The sequence below is a fragment of the Lissotriton helveticus genome, chromosome 11 (assembly GCF_964261635.1).
Source record: "Lissotriton helveticus chromosome 11, aLisHel1.1, whole genome shotgun sequence".
NCBI classification, from domain to species: domain Eukaryota; kingdom Metazoa; phylum Chordata; class Amphibia; order Caudata; family Salamandridae; genus Lissotriton; species Lissotriton helveticus.
In genome coordinates this window covers 924,349,874-924,363,063 of record NC_136072.1, presented here as the reverse complement: position 1 = coordinate 924,363,063, position 13,190 = coordinate 924,349,874, and the positions used below count along the sequence as shown (strand labels likewise).

The 13,190-nt window shown below is 43.7% G+C and overlaps 1 protein-coding gene across 1 annotated transcript in view; it reads left to right on the top strand.

The window, feature by feature from the left end:
* Positions 1-13,190, top strand: part of LOC144792285 (acyl-CoA dehydrogenase family member 11-like) — a 574,298-nt gene that overhangs the window by 492,377 nt on the left and 68,731 nt on the right. Inside the window, exon 13 of the mRNA XM_078667230.1 lies at positions 800-971. Within this exon, the coding sequence (XP_078523356.1) occupies positions 800-971 (172 nt within the window). The remainder of the gene's footprint in view (positions 1-799; positions 972-13,190) is intronic.

Sequence of the window (13,190 nt, the reverse complement as noted above, 5' to 3'; positions counted from 1 at the left end):
TTTGAACTTCCCCACTGCCTGTTTCATCAAAATGGTCAGAAAACTGCACAAACCTTATAGGAATATTGCATGTGAGTCCTAATTTGTTTCCTCTTAAGCATGCAAGTCTGCTGCAGTAGTTATACCTCAAGAGGATTGCTGTCTGTCCTACACCATGTGGGGAGAAGATGAAGATAGTGGAGGGGGACTCAGAGGCAGAGATTCACCTCATTTCCTTAATACAATCGAGACAAAGAATGGGGGCAGATGCACTATAACACAGATGACGAGTTATGAGAAGTGGTAACATCGGTACAAATTCAGATTGAAAGCATGTGGCATTCATGTGTGAAGTGGTTTTGCAGTTTGGAAATCTCATGCGTAAAATGGCCGGATAATTTCAGGGCCTGCTTGTTATTCCCCATTCGGTTCCTGAAAGTTCCTTATCGTGTGGTTCGGGAGGTGGGAAATACCGGCGGAAAACGTTAATCCTAGTTTCACATTCCCTTGACTCCTGTACTAAGCAACTCGAGTCGTAAAGGGCTCTAAAAGAGCTATTCATGTTACTGCTATATTATTTATGTCCAGTATTTTCAGCCTTATGACAGTACAATATACAAAGCCTGTGGTTTCATGAAGAATGCTATATTGACGAAGAAGTGTTTGGGTGATGTGTGCCTCGTCTCATCACTCGATTGCCAATGCAGCGGCCCTCTAACAACGTGCTCATCCCCCAAGCAGCACCAGCACTTTGGCAGTGTGGGCATCCTCTATCCATAGGACCATTTCAGTCTTTAATAAGCGTTTCATTTTCTTTCAGGCGAAGCTGGATTTGGCCTCATCAGTACCTGCGTTGAAGTCCTCTGTAGCACTGACACAATCTGCAGTGGATAAACTGGGAGTCTTTATACGAGAGGCTACCTTGAAGGGGCCCACTTTTATGGAACTTGCAGCAAGAGACTTCGCTTACAGTGTGGCAAGAATCTACATGGGTAACTGTTCAATACTTTATTTTTTTAAAGTTGTTTTTATTAAGTTTTAAAAGTATAGTCTGTAGAACAGCAACAATTGTGATAAGGGTAAGGACTGCAGTACATACTTGTATTACAAATATGCATGTGTTCTCAAGTGATAACAGTAAATTAGCATTAGGCTACAAGGAAAGAGGCAAAAATAAACATCCATACCAAATAGATAAAAAACGGTAGGAAATCAACAGAACATGTGCAGGTTTATGTCAGATGATAAAGGCTGCGAGTCGTACACTTACAGCGATTGAGAGCATGGTTCAGACATCCATGCAAACATATACATAATATATCAGGATGCCCGTAACTTTTCTTTGCTTTAAGCCTTACTTGTTTTAGTCTGTTGCCTGTATTTTACCTTTCGATCCTGTCCCATTCGTCCCTCTTTACAACCAAACCTTGCCACCTCCCCTGCCTCCTCTCTCTGCCTCGTCACCCCATCCCCTGGTCTGCCTTATAAGTCCATTACCCTCTCCTTAAAGCCCCATTTACGTTTTTAAATTTTATATTAAGTCTACATCCGTATTTAATTATTTCAGTGCAATGGCAAAGGTTTGCAGAATGCTTGATAGAAACAAAACCTTTGTTAAAGTAGAAAGCGATCACAAACTGAAATATCTGGTTCTGCTCGGGTGTACTCTTTGATAGCTGTCACTTCAGTATTTATATAGCGCATGGTGGGGTGGGAGGGTCAGATTGTGTTACGGAGCCACATTACTATAGAAGCAGGTGCATCTCTATTCAATGCTTCTGCGACTCGCGGTTGAAGGCAGTGGAAAATCTTCCCAAGCCTTCAGATGTACATCTCACTTCACATTTATTGTCAGGAATCTTCACCAAAATGTAATTTTTATTTGTGAAGTTCTTCTCGGTGGGAAAAAAATTGTGAAAAAGACTCCTGTGCCTTGTATGTTTGCTGAAGTCTCACTCAACAGAAGATTGACATTTTCTTGAAACTGTTTCAAATAACCTGGAAAAATAGAAAAAAACTGCTTTTTGACAGGCAAAATAAATCTGGTATGAGCCTGTAAGACCGGATCAGAGAGGTCTGTGAAACATGGGGAAGGGGCTCCTTCTGCCTCCGCTCTCACACGCTCCCTCAGGAGAACCAAGAAGATGCTCCTCTGAGAAGGTCTTTTCACAACGACTACTGCCATCAAAGTACTTAAACTGGAGAACTGGTATGGTTGCTTCCTGCTCTCCAGTGAGAGTTGATTCGACATCAAAAGATCACACAATGACAAACAAATGTTAGGGTTCAAAGTTGAAGGGCTCTTTATAATCGAATCACTAGTCACAGTTGAGAGGCTTACCAGGAAGGTGTGACTCCAATAGTAAAGAGCCTATTCTCCTGCAAAAGAAGTGACACCTGCAATAGAGATATTGCCTTTCCCTTCACCTTCTTGATAGTCTCCACCACAGGTGTTTGCAGTATTTCCATTGGTGGCCAAATCTCTGGTTCCACCCTGTGGTTCAGGCTCCAGTTGTGCCTCCAGTTCCACTTATGGCTCCAACTCCTGTGGTTCCCCCATCAGTAATACCTGTGCCTCTAGTAAGAATTCTCTGAGAAGGTCTTCTGTCCATAGAGCATCCATTCTAAAGTACAAAATTAAAAGTTGCCATATACCAAGAAGAGACATCACCTCTCAAAGACATTCTCATGGGAGATCTTGCACACAAAACCATTGAAACACTCCTATACTTACTGCTATAGCTACAACTTTTCCAGCACTAGATCTTTCATTTCTCTTCCAGGGGATACTCATTAATAGTCATAAGCACTGAATTATCTCCGCCCATGAGCGGGAACCCGGAACACATAACAATATACATATATATGTGTAAATATATAAAAACGTACATAGTACTAACTAATTATACACATATACATGTATAATAACCATAATATGCAGCCTAACATATATACATAAGCTAATAAAGCCACAATTACACATGTTCTGAAGCCTGAAAATATGCTATATATAAATGCAATAAACAGGCATGAGCCTAAAATGCATTTCATAACCATGAAAAAACTTTTATTTTCATCAAAGAACCTGTTGTAAACAGTTATTAGCCTAAAAGGCTGCATATGAAAATTTGTCTGTGTACAGAAAATCAGACTGGCACCCTGCCTTTAAGGCCCCAGAGAATCTGCACACTTTGCCTTTAAGGCCTCTAGGAGAACTCTGTTCCCATCATGCACCACAGGTGACAGTTAGGTCAGTTCTTTTTTCCGGCTTGTTCTGTGAGGAACCTGGAACTTGAGCTCTGCTCATTTGTAATATTTTCTGTCAGAAGTTGGATTTTTCTTGACATTTTTTGACAAATAGTACTTTGGTGGTGTTTATTACCTTTTTTCTGACTAAACTGTTGTGAATTTTTTAGTCAGTATGCCACCTTTATTTTATAAATGTCCTTCCTGTGGGAAGAAAATGGCAAAAACTGATCCACACTCTGTTTGTGTGGTGTGTCTTCCTGATACTCATAAGGTGGAAGATTGTTATCATTGCCTCAACCTTTCTAGTAGGACTTTAAAAGAAAGAGAGAAAATGAGGCTTCTGGGCCTTCTGGAGAGAGAGAATCGTGGTGAGAAGAGTTCTAAGGTTTTCTTATCGACTTCTAAGCCATCTTCTCAGCCTAAACGTCGAAGATCAGCGTCTCCAGAAGGTAAAACGAAGAAAAATCGACTCCAGGAAGCTTTTCCTGCGAAAAAGAGGTGTTCGACGTCGAGATCCAGATCGCCGTCGGCGTCGAAGAGGACTCCGTCGACGTCGAAGAGGCCTCCGTCGACGTCGAAGACTTCGCCGGTGAGGCAGTATACAGCATCTCGACCTTCGCCGTCGAGATCTTTATCAACGTCGAGACATCTGGTGTCGATTGCAGTAAGGACGACGTCGGGGGTTCAACGCTCGACGTCGAAGGATGGTGAGAGAGCGACGTCGAAGGAGAAGATGCGTTCGACGTCGAAGGATCATGGGTCGACGTCGAGGAGTAAAGTGTCGACGTCGAAGGATCATATATCGACGTCGAAGAGTAAAGCGTCGACGTCGAAGGAGATTCATACATCGTCGTCGAGGAAGAGATCGACGTCGAGAGGAAGATCGGCGTCAAAGGATTCGACGTCGAGGTCTAAGAAGAGGAGGTCAAAGTCTCCATCGCGACGTAGATCGGCGTCGAAAGCATGCTTCGGGCTCGAAGCATGGAATGTCTAGGTCTCCCCCACCTGTGCACAGGTCGGCGTTGAGACTGTCACGATCAGCCTCTCGGACCTCACTTAGGTCTTTGTCGAGGTCAGACATAAGTCCTGAGCCTAGAGTGGTTTCTTCACCGCAGGATCAACAAAAAGATGCGGTGGGACAAGAGACAGTGCATCAGGATTCTTCTATGGTGGCTCAGTCGGGCTCTACCTCAGGCCAGGCAGATGATAGACAATTGGTGCCCAGTCAGCGGACTCCATCTTGCTCAGTGGTATCTGAGCACAGTGTAGTCTCCGGAGCTTCCAAGTCTTCAGCAGACCTGAATATTGTGCAGGTGTCACCTGAAGCTTCACCTGAGCGTGTAGGTCGGCCTATCAACTTGTCACCGAGATGGCTGGAAAGTCTTCGGCATTGGAAGATGCGTCCATTATTGGGTGACAGAGCTCCGGTTCCTCGGACGGAGCTGCAAAGAAGATCACGTTCGAGATTATTGGAAAGAGAGAAATCTCGATCAAGGGAGCGAAGGAGGCAGCGATCTGCAACTCCTCAAGAGAAGCGTAGGACTCCTGCTCCATCTCCTAAGTCTGTAGAAGGACGGAAATCTCGTTCAAGGGAGCGAAGGAGGCAGCGATCTGCAACTCCTCAAGAGAGGCGTAGAACTCCTTCTCCGTCTTCTAAGTCATCTTCGTCTTCTACAAGATCTTCATATAGAGACTATTCTCCCACAATATCATCTACTCCTCCGTCCAGAGTGTCTCCAGTGGATGATTTGGGCACATTTAATGATGTGTTATGTCGTGGGGCGAATAAGTTCAAGATCAAGATGGCAGTTCCTCAAATAGCAACGTCAGTCATCTTTGAAACCCTACATCACAAGACGACTGGTAGGCCTCTTCTGCCGTTAGTGCCCGGGTTGATAGAACCAGCGATGAAAACTTTCTTAACTCCGGCCACAGTGGGTTCAGGACCTTCTAGGATTGCAAAGAAGTACAAGGCTCCAGAGGAAGATCCTTTATTTTTGCGTTCTGACCCACCTCCAGACTCTCTTATTGTGGCGGCAGTCAGAAAAGCACATTCGGCAACATCTACCTCTTCTGCTCCTCCAGAGAAGGATAGTAAGAGTATGGATTCCTTGGGGAGACGAATGTGCAACACCTCAGGTTCGGTCATGAGAGTGGCCAGTGCGTCAGCCTTATTGGGCCGCTATGATCGTCTGCTGTGGGACTCAGTTTATCGTTTTGCAGAAAAACTCCCTAAGGAGGATCAGAAAGACTTCCTGGAAATAGTGGAAGAAGGAGGATTGGTGGCTAATCAAAGCATTAGTGCGGCTGCTGATGCGGCGGATCTGTCAGCTCATGGTTATGCACATGGTGTTTGTGCTAGACGTACGGCTTGGCTTCGCCTTACGGGTCTAAAACCTGAGGCTCAGAGAAAGATGGTAAATCTACCTTTTAATGGTTCGACTCTGTTTGGATCTCACGCCGACGACGAGATGTCTAAAATTAAAGTGGAGTTAGACACTCTTAAGGCCGTTGGTCTTGAAAAGAAAAAAGAGTTTAAGCGTCGAGGTAATTTTCGTCCCTATGACAAAAGATCTTTTCAGCAGAGGGGCCAACAGACGAATTGGTCCTCGCAAAATCAAGGCCAGAGTCAACAGAGATCGCAATTCCAGCAGAGGCGACCTGGACGAGGCAGAGGCAGCGGAAATAGGCAGCAATCATCAGCTACCAAGCAGCCTCAAAAACAATGAATGGAAGCTTCCTCCACAACGTGTGCCACTCCGGTTGGAGGAAGTATTGTGTGTTATCTGGAAGAGTGGAAACAGATCACAAAGGACAAATGGGTACTCAATGTCATTCAGAGCGGGTACCTTTTGAAATTCAAGAAGCCACTTCCTGTCATGCGTCCTCTGAAAATGGTACAGTGGAACTTAATGCGCTTACAACAGGAAGCGGATGTCCTTCTGAAGAAGAATGCCATAGAACCAGTGCCTTTTCATCAGAGAGGTCAGGGCCTGTACTCTCGGTTTTTTCTTGTAAAGAAAAAAGGTCCAGTTACGGAGTTCAGACCCATTCTGGACTTGAGGCGTTTGAACAAATTCATTCGGAAGGAGAGGTTTCGAATGCTGGCTCTTCATCAGATTTTCCCTCAATTACACCAGGGGGATTGGATGTGTTCCAAAGATCTGAAAGATGCTTATTTTCATGTCCCAGTATCCAGAAAACATCGCAAGTTTCTCAGATTTCAAGTAGGGGCTCGTCATTATCAGTACGCAGTGCTCCCCTTTGGCCTGAGATCAGCTCCCAGAACTTTTTCAAAATGTATGGCGGTAGTGGCTGCTTGTCTTCGAAAACAACGGATTTTCATTTATCCGTACTTAGACGACTGGCTTCTGAAGAGTTCATCCCCATCTCTACTGGAAGAACATCTATCGATATGCCTCCAACTCATGTACAAGTTGGGTCTTCAAGTCAATTACAAAAAGTCCATAATGAATCCCACCCAGAAGATCCACTATCTGGGTGCACAACTGGACACGGCAAAAGAAAACGTGTGTCCTTCGGAGGAGAGGTGGTCATCCATCAAGACAAAGTGTGTGTTTCTCCTTCAGTCTGCACGTCCGACAGTTCGGCAAGTGTCCTCTCTTCTGGGATCCATGGCATCGTGCGTCTTCATAGTGCCAAACGCACGTTTGCAGATGCGTCCTCTACAGCAGTGTCTAGAAGATCAATGGAAGCAGAGGACGGGATGCTGGGAGGATCAAATTCTTCTCCAACAGTCTGCAAAAGATTCCATTCGATGGTGGATGAAGAAGACACACTTGATGAAGGGAGTTCCTTTTCATCAGGACCCACCAACGCAGACTCTGATCACAGATGCCTCTCTCCAAGGTTGGGGAGCACATATGGGCCCGCTGCAAGTACAAGGGCTATGGTCAGATTTCGAGAAAGGGTATCATATCAATCTACTCGAACTCAGAGCGGTCCATCTCGCTCTCAAGTCCCTGGCTCCATCTCTTCAGACTCGGTCCCTCTTGGTGCAAACAGACAATACAACTACAATGTATTACTTAAACAAGCAGGGGGGTACCAGGTCCAGGACTCTGTCCATAGAAGCTCAGACCATCTGGCACTGGCTACTTGCACGAGACCTGTCCATAACGGCAGTTCACTTGCCAGGGAGCCTCAACACGCAGGCGGACGACCTCAGCAGAGACTTCGTCGAAGCGCACGACTGGGTTCTCAACGAAGAAGTCGCACACAGCATTTTCCAGGCTTGGGGAACACCAGACATCGATCTGTTCGCAGACGCGGCAAACGCAAAATGCCCCGTCTTCGCGTCCAGGTTCTCCCAGAAAGGGTCTCAAGGGAATGCCCTTTTGATAGACTGGTGTCAAAATTTGCTGTACGCCTTCCCGCCGACACCGTTGATACCAGCAGTGATCAACAGGATGTACAAGACCAAATCCAGAATGATATTGATTTGCCCAGAGTGGCCACGCCAATGGTGTTTCCCAGATCTCCTCCAGTTGTCAATCAGGCCACACAGGAGATTACCTTGTCGCCCGGATCTTCTGTCCAAACAGGAGGGGCGTCTATTTCATCCCAATCTGCCCTCCCTGCGCCTGGCAGCATGGCTCCTGAAGTCATCCAGTACGGGCATTTACAGCTAAATCCGGAGTGTATGAACATTCTTAAAGAGGCAAAGCGGCCTTCTACAAGACAGTCCTACGGATTTAAGTGGAAACGCTTTTTTCTTTGGAGTCAGAGCAAGGGTCTTGACCCTATTCGAGGCCAAGAACAGGTGATCTTGCCTTATCTTCTTTATCTTGCTGAGTCTGGTTTGCAGTTTAATTCTATCAGAGTCCATCTTGCTGCAATAACTGCTTATAGAAAATCGCCAACACAGATATCGTTTTTTCGGATGCCTGTGGTGAAGGATTTTCTAGAGGGATTAAGAAAGGTGTTTCCTCCAGTCAGATCTCCTTCTCCACCTTGGGAGCTTAATGTGGTGTTGACTAAGTTGATGGGCCCACCCTTTAAGCCCATACATAAAGCGTCATTGCAACACTTATCTTGGAAAGTAGCATTCCTGGTGGCTATCACGTCTGCTCGTAGAGTGAGCGAAATTCAGGCTCTGTGTTGCAAGGAACCGTACACAGTTTTTCATGCAAACAGAGTGGTGCTCAGGACTCATCCTTCGTTTCTACCTAAGGTGGTGTCGGATTTTCATATTAACCAATCCATAACATTGCCTACTTTCTTTCCAAACCCTTCAAGTCCGGCTGAGCGGGCTTTGCACTCTTTAGATCTAAAAAGGGTTTTGAAGTTTTACTTAGATAAAACCAAGACTATGAGACACACAGACCGTTTGTTTGTGAACTATGGTCCTACGAATACTGGTTTGGCAGCATCCAAGAGATCCATTTCTAGATGGATAGTGTCATGTATCTTATTGGCCTATCAGCTAGCCCACAAGTCTTTATCAGGTAGACCTAGGGCTCATTCTACGAGGGGAAAAGCTTCTACAACAGCTCTCCTCAGGAATGTGGCTATGTCAGAGATATGTAAAGCAGCTACTTGGCATTCAGTGCATACGTTTACACGCCATTATTGCTTGGATTCTGATGCGCAAACAGATGCTCAAGTGGGACAAGCATCACTGAGAAATTTGTTTGCTACTTCTAGTTAAACACTGTGTTGTTTGAAATATAGCTATGCATTTATCTGTTCGCCCGCTTCTAGTGGGTATGAGCTTGCTACTCTATTCAGTGCTTATGACTATTAATGAGTATCCCCTGGAAGAGAAGGATTAGTTACTTACCTGTAATCCTAGTTCTCTTCCAGGGGTATACTCATTAAAGTCATAAGCACCCTCCCGCCTCCCCGGGCGAGCAGTGGCATTGAAGTTTTCAATATATAATATAAAGTTTTTAAGGGCAGTTTCCTGCTAATGTTTACTGTACCGTACAAAAGAACTGACCTAACTGTCACCTGTGGTGCATGATGGGAACAGAGTTCTCCTAGAGGCCTTAAAGGCAAAGTGTGCAGATTCTCTGGGGCCTTAAAGGCAGGGTGCCAGTCTGATTTTCTGTACACAGACACATTTTCATATGCAGCCTTTTAGGCTAATAACTGTTTACAACAGGTTCTTTGATGAAAATAAAAGTTTTTTCATGGTTATGAAATGCATTTTAGGCTCATGCCTGTTTATTGCATTTATATATAGCATATTTTCAGGCTTCAGAACATGTGTAATTGTGGCTTTATTAGCCTATGTATATATGTTAGGCTGCATATTATGGTTATTATACATGTATATGTGTATAATTAGTTAGTACTATGTACGTTTTTATATATTTACACATATATATGTATATTGTTATGTGTTCCGGGTTCCCGCTCATGGGCGGAGATAATTCAGTGCTTATGACTTTAATGAGTATACCCCTGGAAGAGAACTAGGATTACAGGTAAGTAACTAATCCATATTCACATCCTTGAATCTTTCCCAGTTGTCAGGCTGGGAATCCCCAATAACTGGCAATAGCGTTCAGATGGCCAAAACAAAATCTTGGTTGGAACTATATTGTTGGCTATGGTGATGGCAGTTAGTATGCGAACTGTGTCTCATCTGAGGATGTAATTTGGTGTGACATAACTGCTTTCTATTACCCTGTATTTTTTGCTGAGAGGGTGGGTCAGTGAGTCCTCCAGTAATGGAGCTTTCAAAGATTTGAATGCTGGAATCATTACACCGTCATTAGGGTGGGATTCCATGTTAATTTTCATTAGCAGTGAGCCATGCTAAAATGGCCATAGGCCTCAGTAATAGTAATAGTATTTGTTTATTAGTACAGCAACCACATCAACATCTTCTGGGCCACGGGGAACATTTTCTGTAACCAACTGCGATTATGACTACCAAGGAGAAAATAACTCTCTTCAAATCTTGCTCTGACTGTGGACAGAAAATAAACACTGATGACCCACATGATCAGTGTTTTTTTTGCCTTCATCCAGCGCACAAAGCTTCTTACTGTGATATGACTTTTTAAGGATAGCGAGAGGAAGTAGCTAGTTTATCTACTGGAGAAACAGAAAATTCCTTCTCAAGGGGGATGCACCATCATCTGGAGAGGACTCCATGAAAACTGCTCCAACAAGCCCTTCCACCAGAGTTGCACAAAAGAGATTGAAGCTGACGTGAAGTGATCAGGTAACGTCTCAGGAGCAGTGTGTAGACCAACGCAGTTTTGTGTTTAATGTGCTGAAATTTAAGGAGGAGGTATGAGGTAAAGACAGAATTTCAAGAGTATCATTATCAACCATAGACTTTTGTGTCTGAAGATTCTTTACAATAATTTTGTCCTTGACGCTATTGTCTGAAGATCCTTTACAATAATTTTGTCCTTGACGCTATTAAAAAGGCATTTATAATGACACTTCAACAGACGATGACCAACTTTCAAAAACTCATTTGTCAGCCGGTTGCCCAGCTGCCAGCTCACCTCCTTGGTTTCCTTTGGTGCCACTTCCACAGAAAGAACCTTCACGGCCACCACCACTTCTACCATCTCTGATACTAGCGGCTTCTTACTCACCTGCTGAGGCGTTAAACACCTAGTCCCACCAAAAACTAGAGGCATACGAAAACAAGTTACCTCTGATTCTAATCAATTCTCAGAAATGAAGGAAGAGGAGGAACTGCAAGATGGAGAGCAGGAGAACTACAAATAGAAATTGGAGGATTACTATTACCAAAATAGGGAGACAAATCTTCTCAACTTGACACCTGACCGGATGGCTTCACCTATTTTCATGCACAGTTGGAAAGAGTAAATAAGAAACAATCTCCCAATGGAATCTAAAAAGAAGCAATGCTTTCTCTATGATTTTGAAAAGGGACCTCAAAAGGCTATAAAGGCTATCCCCCATACTCGATTTTGTACGGTCTAGGGCCTTAAAATAATAGATACCAGCAACCATGGAAACAATAGGGGTGCGCTTGGAAAAGGGCTCCAGATACAGTACCAGCCTTCTTGATGGGACATCCAAAGCAGATTTTATCATAATAGCAGCAGCACAGAGACGATCAAAGAATGCAGTGTTATGTTGGTTTCTGTACCGCCAGACAGAGACAGCCAAAGGATTGCTAAGCTGGAAGCAGGGTTAGTTCAATTGCAGCAACGTCTATAAAAGTTGTAAATTCCTTGCCCATCTTTGGTCTTTATGACCACCAAATTTGGCATGATGTCTCACCACTAATAAATCTGAACCCAGAACAATAGAAAAGATAACACCACAGCTCTAGTAAAGGAAGGGACCACTGCATTATCAGGCGTCATTGATGTGGCCTCAGAAGTATCTAACGCTGGTTTCCACCAGCTTGCAGTACTAGCAGTACTAAGAAGGCAGGGATTGCTATGCCAGTGAACTAGGAGTATTCCCTTGAGTGAGAATAATTGGGAGAAGCCAAAAAAGGGGTCAGGGGGAAACAATACCACAAAACAAATATATATGAAGAATTCTTACAATTTATTGAAGTATACAAATGTTAAAAAGAGAGTGAACCCCAAATGGAACCCTCTCAGTGTAAGTAAAACAATAAACATTTTTTATAAAAAAGGTTTCAATTTTGGCCAGCAAGATTGAATCACAAAAGACAGAAAAAACAGTAGGACATAAAATTTGTGCAATACTTGATGTATATTTGGACTCTATTGTGAACACCTAAGCTATATGTACTATAATACAATATTTCAGCTAAGATGTCGAGATCCTGAATTATACTGGGTGAAGCGTCGACGCATTTCGGTGGTTTTCCAAGTTATTGTCCACCTTTATCAAGACACCTTTTGGTTTCTGTCGTGGTGGTGGGGTCTATATAATTGCCCTTGGAGTCCGTATGTTTAGATTGAGTTTCTATGTTGTTCCATTTTTTAATGCCAAATGTGTAGGGCTGTATCTCTGGATTGTATATCCGGTATGGTATTCCTGTAGCTATAGGTACCTAGGCGTATAATCAATTCAGAGTTGTTGTGCCTAAGATATGTACTGCTGCTGGTCTTCTTTCTTAAGTTAAAATCCAGAGGCGCCTAAGTCTTGTCCTTGCAGGATTGGGTTCCGATTCTCTAATACACCGCAAAGGACTGCTCACTTCTCTGGTTATCATTAATCTTTAAAGTGTAGAACCAGGGGCATTAACTTCATGTCCTCATGTTATGTAGTTCTGTGGTTTCACGACGGACTGCCTGCTTCCCTGGTTCTACGGAATTATTGCACAAATTTTATGTCCTACTGTTTTTTCTGTCTTTTGTGATTCAATCTTGCTGGCCAAAATTGAAACCTTTTTTATAAAAATTTTTTTTATTGTTTTACTTACGCTGAGAGGGTTCCATTTGGGGTTCACTCTCTTTTTAACATTTGTATACTTCAATAAATTGTAAGAATTCTTCATATATATTTGTTTTGTGGTATTGTTTCCCCCTGACCCCTTTTTTGGCTTCTCCCAATTATTCTCACTCAAGGGAATACTCCTAGTTCATTGGTTAAATAACCCTACTTCCCTTGACTCTTGTTAAGGGGTACCTCTCATATTTACCCTCAGGGATTGCTATGCTCCGCAGCCTGAGTCCAGAAGCCTAACCGATAATCATGGCCATGACCGTCGACTTGTAGATATTCAGAAAATATGTGGATGATGCCATACAAAATATCAAGATATGGGTGAACCATGGGCGCTTTGTAGTACCGGTGTCCTGGTTCAGCTTCCTTTTGTTGATCTATGAAAGGCGGCTTTTACAGAGAGGTTTCACCCAGTACAGGAGTCAAGCGTATTCCTATTATCCCTCCAGACAAGAGGGATGTGTCTAGGGCGTTTCATCCTGTAGAGGCCAAAAGCAATGCTATGGCAGAGCCTATGGAAGGAGGAGGAGTGCATTCTAAACAAAATAGGGATTCTGCTTAAGGTGCTTCTTAAT